The 10,860-nt window shown below is 37.2% G+C and overlaps 1 protein-coding gene across 1 annotated transcript; it reads right to left on the reverse strand.

Annotated features, from left to right (window-relative positions):
- Positions 1 to 4,163: 4,163 nt before the first annotated feature.
- LOC11440570 (DNA replication licensing factor MCM4) lies at positions 4,164 to 9,528 on the reverse strand. Its single transcript, XM_024780635.2, has 18 exons — positions 9,371 to 9,528; positions 8,613 to 9,281; positions 8,376 to 8,504; positions 8,204 to 8,285; positions 7,409 to 7,541; positions 7,253 to 7,324; positions 7,031 to 7,153; positions 6,839 to 6,952; positions 6,548 to 6,760; positions 6,368 to 6,466; positions 5,865 to 6,025; positions 5,479 to 5,575; positions 5,219 to 5,380; positions 5,031 to 5,111; positions 4,872 to 4,950; positions 4,651 to 4,787; positions 4,511 to 4,564; positions 4,164 to 4,413 (listed from the first exon to the last, which is right to left on the reverse strand). Exons 1-18 carry the CDS (start codon positions 9,405 to 9,407, stop codon positions 4,339 to 4,341), a joined length of 2,517 nt encoding a protein of 838 aa, XP_024636403.2. The 5' UTR covers positions 9,408 to 9,528; the 3' UTR covers positions 4,164 to 4,338.
- Positions 9,529 to 10,860: the final 1,332 nt, after the last annotated feature.

Raw genomic sequence — 10,860 nt, forward strand, 5'->3', positions numbered from 1 at the left:
AGGAAGGTAAGTGTAAATTTAAATATGATTTATCTTTAAGTTTTATTTACCCTACATCACCCTTCACCAACTTACATTTATTTTATAAAAATAAAAAAATAAAAAAACACAAGCACCGATGATAATGTAAAATTATTTAACACAATAAATCAATTATATTGTTCTGTATCAGCCAAGATGAGCTTTGGCTCATTTACTTAGGCTCAATACTATTCAAAGCTCAAACACCATGTTTGACAACATTACTTGCGACCCACCCCTTCTCCGCGAGGGGGGTGCACATAGCGAACAAGACCGGTTCAAACGAACCACAACGTCTCTGTTGCCTTCATGACGTTGTTCATCGCCACTTTAGTTTGCGGCCTAACCAGGAAGAATCTCTTCTGGAACTTCGTGGCTTCACTATTAAAGGCCTCAAACAACACTTTGCACTAGCGAAAGGACACACGGTTATACCCGTCATCTTTGTTCAATCCTCGCTGAATGGTAAAAATGGCGAAAAACAGTTCCCCAATAACGGGAAGGCGCAAGAAGCGACAAACCAATTCAAAAACTATCATGTAGGCAAAGGAGTCTGGACTTAGCTGGGAAGGACACAACTCCATCCATTCGAAAACACTCACTTGGAATGGGGGAAAAGGAAGCCTGAAACCCACCTCCTGAAAAACCGCCTCATACATAGGGATACGATTCCCCGAAAATCGGGAACAAATTCTATCTGAGGTAGTAGGAAGGGTAATCTCCCACTCTTCTTTCCTTCCAATCAAACAGCGCGGGATTCTCGCCGCCCCATTAGTCGAGAAAAGCGAAACCGCCTCTAAGGTTTCCTTTCCCACCCAAAAATGTTTGTGCGCAACCTCACTATCCCTACTTGAATTGCCTGCCATGATCAAACCTGAAAGGAAAAAGCAAAGAGAGGATCAACCAAAAAAGATCACACTCATCTCTCTTTCAAACCAACAGGGCTGATCATTACAAAAAGGAGTTTTCCAGAAGACTCTGACGACATGGCAAAATTTTAACGGACAAACGAGCGACCGCAGCAACCATGCACGACACCGACTAGGCGTAACCCTAAAAAAATTAAAGCATGTTGCCAATATTTCTCTCTAAATGCAGAAAACAGACAGCAAAACTACTAAGTCTCCCTACACATAGTGGGAACCACCGTCACAAACGGCAGAAACCACTACGTCGGAGTAACTTCTACCCTAAAAACATGCATTTCTACAGTTTCTTAATCAGGAAACTAAAGAAGTCAAGCAAAAAAACAGAGGGAAGAAGAATCATCATAGCGTTACCTATTACGATGGATGAAAAACTGGACTTGAAGTGAGAAGTTGAAGGTTCGGATGTGCTTCGTCTCTGAAAGAACTCTTGGAAATTTTCTGAATTTCTAAAATATGAAGTGATGAAAAATGTTCCAAACAAGCGTTTGAACTATTTATACCCACCTCACAAAGCTTTCAAAGGCGACGAAGTTGCAATCCAGTGCAATCCTTCGCATACAACTCTCCACTCAAGTGGCTTACCCACGGTACAGATCAAATTAAATCACCCATCCAAGGGCCATGATTAAAAATAGTGGTTCCTCAAACGTCATGATCAAATCAACGGTACTGATGGTACCTTGGAAACACAAACCAAGAATACACTCCAAGCACTAGGTACTCAAGTACCATAGTAGCCTTTACACGTGTCACTCAGAAACCAAAGGTCATGTCTCCTCAACCTTTCCTCGAGACGTGGGCATTAATTGTGGAATGACAATCGACCAAACTTCCTGACGATGGAATCTTTTCATATGATCAAGAAACAGTTGAGCACTCGCTTGCTGAATACAGAGCATTTTAACTGGCGAACCTGTCCCGCTATGAAACAAAAATGCTCGAAGAAACAGCGAGCACATCCCAACACGCGCTCGTCCAAATTCTCTTTAGCATTTTAGCTACCCAAAACAAACGATTCTCGAATGCGAGGCGTTTTCACACGCCCCGAACAACCCGACTCTCCATAAACAAACTTCTCTTCTTTGACCCTTTACGAACAGCAAAACATGCCCACCCTTAAGTCATCACTCTTTATCAAGAGCAACGACTTGGGGGGCTATTGTTCTGGACCGGCCAAAAGGAGTTTTGGCCCATTTACATAGGCCCAATACTATTCAAAGCCCAAACACCACGTTTGGCAACATTACTTGCTACACACCCCTTCTCTGTGAGGGGGGTGTAGGGAGAGAACAAGGCCGGCTCAAACGAACCACAACGTTTCTCTGCACGTTCCCGCAATAATCTCTCTGGCGGTTACACTTCCCACGTTTTCGTAACCACCAGAGTCTGGTGTGTCATTACAACGGCTCTGCAGCCCTCCACCTCTCTGTATAGGGGAGTCATAACAGTCCCCAAGGTAGAATCTAACTCTTTCTCTGGTCTCTACTTACTTGAGCGTCGGAGTACCTGCAGGTACACCCCCTGTTCCAAGAAGCATTCTTGACGCATTCTACCACCACTTAAACCACCGCATTTAAAGCACCGACAGTCACCTTCTGATCAGGTACGATCACATATATTATCATATGTGTATTATTATTATTTTGGTCAAGTCCTATGTGTAATTTTTTTATTGGTGGTTAATATGACATTATCTACGCTACTAATATGACATTTTTCTATATAAGTTTTTTTGACAAATTTTTTCTATATAAGTTATCTGGTAGAGATAGTCTTATTTGACTTGACAAAAAATAAAAACTTATTTGAGACATTAAACATGATTATGTCTTTGTTAAAATCCAAATTTTCATGTTTTTTGTTCATGAAAACTCATTTTTGTAGAAAAACTCTAAATTTGTGTCGAAGAGATCTTATATTATTCAAAATATTTCTACAAAATCCCATTTAAAAATATATTTCTACAAAATCCCATTAAAAAATATGAAGTGTAAAAATAAGTTGACTTACAAACATGGGAAAAAAATGTAGATAAAAAATATTTAAAGGACCATTATCTGATTTAAAAATTTAGAGGAACTAAAAAAAATATTAATATTAATCTGATTTAAAAATTTAGAGGAACAAAAACAAAATATAACAAAAATTAGAGGAACTAAAAACAAAATATAATATTAGTCTGATTTACAATCTAAAAATTAGAGTGATATTTAGATCCAAATTCCAATTTTTTTTAATAAGATCCATAATTCCATTTGTAAATTATATTTCGATAGTGAATTTTAAATGTACATATTGTTAATGCATCTGCCTTATAATACTTGGCAGTACATAATTGTTTTTCCACAAATATTTTCAATATAACTTTTTCAAATTTGAGATCTTATGAAAACTGTTATCAACGAGTATCTAGCCGTGCACGGCGAGATACCCATACCCATATTAATAATAAAATAAATACATAAACTATACTAAATAATTATATTCCCAAAAAGGAAATTGTGCCGTAAACACGTTTTTTTTTTTTTTTTATGCCGTAAATACATAAATGTCACGAGGACAACACAATGTATTGTTATCCTTTCAAAAAAAAAATGTATTGTTATATACAACAATGTAGTTTAAATTCCGGATACCTCCTATTCACCTTTAACATAAGAATCCTAATTCCACAAATATTATTGTGAGTCTCCTTTGGATTGCACTAGTCAAATGTTATCAGGGTTGCCAAAGATAGTTAAAAGTAGGTTAAATTACACATGGAATTCTTTAAGTTTGACGTTTGTAGCATATTGATCCTTTAAGTTATTATTTTAATCACACATAAGTTCCTTTAAGTTTGATATTTGTAACAGATTGGTCCTTTAAGTTATTTTGGTCACACTAAGTCTTTTAAGTTTGTAAAAATTTTCAATTTAGTCCTTATGTTAACCAAAAGGTTGATGTCACATAAGGACTAAATTGAAAACTTTTACAAACTTAAAAGACTTATATGTGACAAAAATAACTTAAAAAATCAATATATTACAAACCTCAAACTTAAAGGACCCCAAATGTAATTTAGCCCTAAAAGTAATTAGAAAAAATTGCTCTCGCCTTACTCTTTTTTTACTGTTGTTGGTATTTGTTATCAATGTGAGAAGCTACACTGGTAAACAAAGACGGCCTTTAGGAAAGAAAAAAACAAATGACAATTTCAGAAACCACCAAAAAAAAAAAAAACTAACGGGGACACATTACTAATTTCCTGTATGTCATATATAATATGTATCATCACTGGGGACGGGTAGATAATTGATAGCTAAAATGGTTGGAGTTACTTAATACATGAAACTAGCTTAAGTATCAAACAGTCCCCTAAAACCAATGATGACCCTGCCTCATCGTATCATGTTCTTTTTACACTGTCACCAGCCATGGAAACAAATCCTTCACTGGCAAGAGTAGCAACTGCACTCCTTAGCTGCATTAAACATGAAATAGCTCATTAGTTCACTTATCCTCGGGGATGGAGCAAAAGCATATACACTGGTAAAATAATTTCAAAGGAAAGGGCTTACATCATTAAGATGAATTTCGCTGCCAGGGCTCTGATTCTTCAACTCCTCCAATATCTGCGTGATCGTGTTAAATTATATTAGATCATTGTCTCAAACTGAACATAATCTATACTGAATGGTTTTAGAAAGAATGGTAATACCTCTAATAATCGCATGGAACGTCCCCCAATTTGCATCTTCTCCATGATCATGTTGCGGGTGTCTTGAATCAAACTTTCTCGCCTCATCCTTTCGCTTGCCGAAACACCAGTAGTTATAAGATCCATGTCAATAGTTCCTGTGAAGATAAAAGGATTCAGTCTGATATATAGTTTTATTTGGTGGAATACAATAGAGTATAGGGGCTTGTTTGGATAACTACCAGTTCTGGTATCCATTGCAGATTGCTGCATTGCAACTTCCAGAAGCCGAAATGCCTCCACCACGTCATGTTTTTCGACCTGTGCAACAAGTTACTTAATAATTCTGGATGCTATTTTTTATCTACAAATCAGGAAGAGACCAAGCAAGCTCAACTAACCGATTCTGAGAAGCGAATCCGAGCCAATGCTTCACTAAGTCGTAATAGACTCTCAATCTGCCTTGGAGTTGCCGTTATTACCTGTTAATTAATTGATAGATAGGCAAGATTAACATACACAACAGATAAACATGAAAAAAAATGAAAATAAGCATAATTCTAAGATCAAGTAATTCACTTTGTATCACCTTTTTGCTGCTTCCGGAGAATTTTCCCCTACCCCTTATTTTTACATAGCCTGTAATCAACTCATCAGCAGCTTCATCTGATAGTTGTGGGTGTATGTGCTTTCGGGCATAGCTAACATAATCAGTTAGTGTAGAAATGTCCAACACATCCTGCTCAATGTTCTGCAATTATGGCCACATATCATTCTAAATGAGTATGCAAAAACACTTAAGTTTGGATCTTAATCTTGAATAAGATGATTACAAGATTATAAACAGACCTCATAATCCTTATAGTGCAGGGAAACAATATGTTTGGCAAGTCGTCGGTCGGTCTGTTCATCAGCCTTATCAAGCATTAAGTAAATTAAATCAAATCTGCCAGGAAAAAGATCAACTTAAATCAATAGCAACACTTGCAAAACTGTCTAGTAGCTTCCATTATTTTTAAAGAGAATTTTTTGCTTTATGCCAACCCCTACCCACACTAGGTTTGATAAAGAGAATCAACAACAGATTCAATTTTGTGTTATGTTCAAATAAACACCCAAAAAAATAGAGGTAAGGCCCAAGGTATAAAATTGATTGCTGCCAATGCATGAGGAATTGCATAAATACGTAGCCAGATCCATAACCTAGTTATCACGGCTTATGTCCAACAACTAACCTGGACAAAAGAGTGGGAGGAAGGTGTATGTTGTCAATGACAGACAAGCGGGGATTATATCGTGACCCACTAGGGTTTGCGCAAGCCAACACCGAGGTCCTTGCATTGAGGGAAGCAATAATGCCTGCCTTTGCTATTGAAACAGTTTGTTGTTCCATCACCTGGAATAAACAGAGACAAGTGTATTAGTTACTCAAAAGTACAAAGCTAACATGATAAAGCACGAAATCATAGTGTATATATTTTTCAAGGGTCATGTTAACTAGTGCCCCCGGGGCACTAGTTAAGAAAGTAAAAAATAGAAATTTTTACTTGAAAACAACAAACTTTTGACTTTTAAAAAGTTGAACATACCACTTTTTAACAATTTCCAATGCAAAATTTCTAAATTAGTCTCCTTAACTAGTGCCAACATTACCCATTTTTCAATCCATGCAAAGTTCTGTAGAAAAAACAAGCTGATAGGACTGCAGAAATACATGCTGACAAAAAATGAAACCAACCTCGTGTAACATGCTCCTTGCATTGTCAGACATTTTGTCAAATTCATCAATGCAGCAGATACCTCGGTCGCTCAAAACTAGGGCACCACTCTCAAGAACCTGAAGATTTAGCAGAAAAAATTAGACTCCATTGCATTTCTTGTACTATAGACACTAAAAGATCATGGACTTGGTCTATACAGTTTCGCCTGTTTCAGGATCTTTGGCCACGTAAGCAGTCAATCCAACTGCTGAGCTTCCCCTTCCACTGGTGTAAATGCCACGTGGAGAAAGTTTGTGTATGTACTGAAGTAGCTGCGACTTGCTTGTACCAGGATCACCAACAAGGAGAATATTTATATCACCACGAAAGCTAGCACCAGATGCCAACTTCAAAGCATTGCCCCCAAAAAGCTGCAAGAAAATAAAAACCAGCATCCTCAGAATATTTGTAAAACAACAAATGAAAGACTAGCTAGAAAGATGTCTTACCTGGCAAAGAAGACCTTTCTTTACATCATCTAGCTCCCAGATGTTTGGCGCCAGTGACTTTGTCAGCCTTTCATAGATATCTGGTTGTTTTGAGAGCTCCTTCAGTTTAGCCACCTGACACTCAGACAAGCATGCAGTTAGCGGGTGAATAAAACAAGCAGATAATTCATTGAAGAGATGTACAAAATGTACCTTTTCTTCATCAAATAAAACTTCTTCTGGATTTCTGCCCTGGCCATTGTCAACCTCCATAGCATCCTCAACTAGCATCCGGGACTTTGATGTCTTTTTTATGTGAAGACAATCAATATACGTCTACAACATGAACAAAAGAAAACAAATGTCAATTAGACAAGATGAAAAATGAAAAGGAGAAGCTCTAAATGCAAATGAGTTTGAGAAGGTAACCCATACTTTGAACAATGACTTAACAGTTCTCTGAGTTGGTCCCACCCTGACACTCATAGCCCTGTATATACCAGTCACCTGATGTACAACAAAACACTCATGGGACGATTGAACAAACATAAGAATATCTATTTATCAGAGTATCTCATGGTATAGTCTCACCTCAACTCTGTCACCTGGCTTTCCAGTATCCACCAGTTTGTCATGCAATAGCAAGCTAACAGTGTGAGGTGTTCCTCCTTCAGGTATCTCATCAGGTGTCTCCTGAAGCCTCACAATTTGTTTATCAGAAAACCTGAAATTAGAGAAGATAATTTAATTGCAGTTTCAAGGTTTATGAACTGAAATCCAAGTGAAAAACCTTACGCCAAATAGTCACATGACCAAAACACATTGTTTAAAACAGGGGATAATTACCATGGCAAGCATCCAACATATCACTAAAATATACCCAGTACAGTTCAAATAATCATTTTTCAAACTGTTTTTATCGTAACCTCTTGACAAATAAAGCACAGTTCCTCACCTTCTAGATCAGATTGATTTTTTGTAAAAAATTAACCCAATTTTAGCCAGACATTGGTCAATTTTACACTAAACCACCAGCAGGTTATTAGTCGTTGTTGCATGGAAATAATTTAGTAGTAGACCAGTTCAGAAAGTTAACTTCCATATCCAGCTATTTGCCTATCTTTTACTATGCAGGAAAATTCAGTGCTGCCACTGATTGCTCACAACCAAAAATCAGAAAGAACAAGGAACTGACTAATCATCATATACATAGCATGTGAGTTAAAGGAAAAAGGTTAAAAGAAGCTTGCTTCAGAATATAGCCCCTTCAATATCAAATATGATGCATACAAGTTACAACACTATCCAACAGTCAAAATATAGTACTCCAATTCCAAATAATCAACTAAAAAAAATCACTTCTTTAAACAAATAAGCCAGACTTACTTGCATCGGTTGTGAACAAGTGTCATCGAATTCCTGGACTGACACTCTTCCCTCAAGCAAACAGTAGGTTCGGCGATTCGTCCTAAAAATCAAAATAGCCAGCAAAATATTACATTCAGATATAAACACAACAGTTAACTACATAAATAACCAGAAATGACTCTGTAATTACCTCTCTCCACCGGAACCGGGTCAGAGCAGAAACCACATACTAGACACCTGAATATAGCTTCCCTGATTTCTGGTATAATCGAGCTGCACCGAATAATCATTCCCTTCATCGACACCATCCTCTCAATATCTTCAAAACAAACATCAAGAAACAATCATTACATATCAATCTAATTGCTAAAATCAAACACACAAAATTGAATTCAATAAACAATAATTTCAAAAAACAAAAACTCACCAGAAGGATTCAAATTCCTCATTGAAGTTGAGCTCTTAAGATTAAAAATCCTAGTTTGAACATGCTTCTCAAACATAGGATTCATCCTAGTGACCATGTTCATCAAAACCATATCAAAAATGGCAAGCACCTCGAGAGGATACCTCACCATCTTACTATACAATTCGTGATCGTGATCAAACACATCACGTGCATCAACATCAATAGACTCACCTTCCAATTCAATAACCTGTTTGATCAATTTCTCATACTTCCCTTCAATATCCAAATCCATATCCAAATCATCATCACCGCCTTGAGAAGCAGATTTTTCTCTAAAATGCTTCAAAAACCTCTGAATCGCATCGTTAACATCCTCCACGCTAATGTTAGTACCCCAAACGTAAGTAGGACCAGCATCATCCATGTCATAACCGTCACCGCCTTCAGAAGACATAGGAAAGTCTTCGGAGGTGGAAGTTGGTGTGGCGGGTCCACGGCGGCCGGAGGGGATTCCGCCACCTCGACGGTGACGGGAGGGAGTTGGAGTTGCATCGGAGGAAGCGAAGCGAGATCTGTTCGGTTGAGGAGTTCCAGATGGAGTGATTGATTGACGGCGGCGACGGCGGCCGGGGGAGGAGTAGGTGTTGGCGATTGGACTTGAATTGGAGTTGTCCGGTGAAGAAGGACCTGAAAAGTGAAAAATAGGGTTTCAGAAAATTGAAATTAGAAATTAGAAATTAGAATAAGAATGTGGAGATGAAACGAAAGTTACGAACCATTGTTGGAATCCATTGGAGTGGAATCGGAAGCCATGGATTGGTTTTGAGAAAACGCGCGAATGGAAAATGGAAATGAAGAAGTGAGTGAGGACAAGAGTATGAATGAAGATGTAACTGCGAGATATGGCGCGCAAAAGGTACTTGTTTTCCCGCCTTAGCTTTCTGGGCTTTATGGGCTGAGATTTGGGCTTTTATCACATTCACTTATGGTGATTTGTGATTGCTATCTAGGCACCTAACAAGTGTTAAACAATAATTAACTACTGTTCAAATTACTTCAATAGTCGATCACCGTTTGCCAGCAAGAAATTGCTGAGTGTCTAAAGAGCAATCACTTTCATATTCAATTTTAAATGTAAGAGTTTTTTTTATTGTATTTTGTAAATCTCAAATTTTGAGTTGTACAAAAGAGAAATACTTATTTGGTCATAAGTCTAGATGTATAGTGCTTAGACACACATGAAATGAGACACTTGTCCCCAAAATATTAAATTAATTTTATTTTTTATTTTTAGAAAAAATGTCTCTTTATATGTTTGTCTATACACTGTATTGTTTGTGACCATAGAAGAGTAGCTCGTCCCATATATTTAACTTATTTTTAGTTTTCACTTTGGTCCTATAAGTATAAAATATCTCAATTTCGTCCCATAAATCTTCTGCCGTTTACTATTTTGGTCCTCTCCGTTAGTATTTTGCAAAATCTGTCAACTCATTTCCACGTGTCAGTTAAGATTGGTGATCAACGGTTGAATTTAAAAAGCACACATGACATACCGTGGACTCACAAATATGATAATAATAATAATTATTATTATTATTATTTCACTACCAAAAAAAAACACAACTATTTCCTCTATTTTCTTCTCTGATACGCGCATCAACTTCTACCTCTTGAACCACCATCAAAATACTTCAGCCACCATAACTCCACCGTCCAACGTCGTTTTACCACAACACCACCACCATCGAACTACTCATCTTCCTCTTCAAAAAGCCACCAACTTATTATTAGATTGGTAAAATTTTAAAAACCCTAACCGCCACCTTCTCTCTTATTTTCCGGCCACCACAAATCTCCGTTTGAAAAATTAATATGATTTTCTTCTTCTCCATTATGTCTGCAACAAAACCCCTATATTTATTTTTGGGATCGGATAACTTTCATCGACGACCACCGCGCCGGAAAACGTTACAACCGCACCAACAACCGTGGACATCAGCAGCAACAACAATACGCTTAACAGTAATAACAACAAGAAAGCTACCATGATTATAATCCTTACAACTATTTCATTAACTTCAAGCCACCCAACATATCCAAACACAAAGTTTTTGCTGTTATAATTTTGAGGAAAAAGTGCTTCGAAAATGAGAACAAGTGGTATTGTAACACCCCGTTTTCCCAACATAAAAAATTTCATATAAATAATCAGAATAATCGACATAAACGGAATGTCACACTTCTTTTCTTAAAAATCATAAAT

The sequence above is a fragment of the Medicago truncatula genome, chromosome 4, assembly GCF_003473485.1.
Source record: "Medicago truncatula cultivar Jemalong A17 chromosome 4, MtrunA17r5.0-ANR, whole genome shotgun sequence".
Classification (NCBI taxonomy): domain Eukaryota; kingdom Viridiplantae; phylum Streptophyta; class Magnoliopsida; order Fabales; family Fabaceae; genus Medicago; species Medicago truncatula.

Excerpts from the sequence above, each read along its gene's own strand:
- LOC11440570 (XM_024780635.2), bottom strand. The coding sequence starts at position 9,407 with ATGGCTTCCGATTCCACTCCAATGGATTCCAACAATG. Across the intron at positions 6,467-6,547 it reads ATCCTGAAACAGGCGAAACT|GTTCTTGAGAGTGGTGCCCT; the intron begins GTATAGACCAAG and ends CTAAATCTTCAG. Across the intron at positions 6,026-6,367 it reads CAAGGAGCATGTTACACGAG|GTGATGGAACAACAAACTGT; the intron begins GTTGGTTTCATT and ends TGTTTATTCCAG.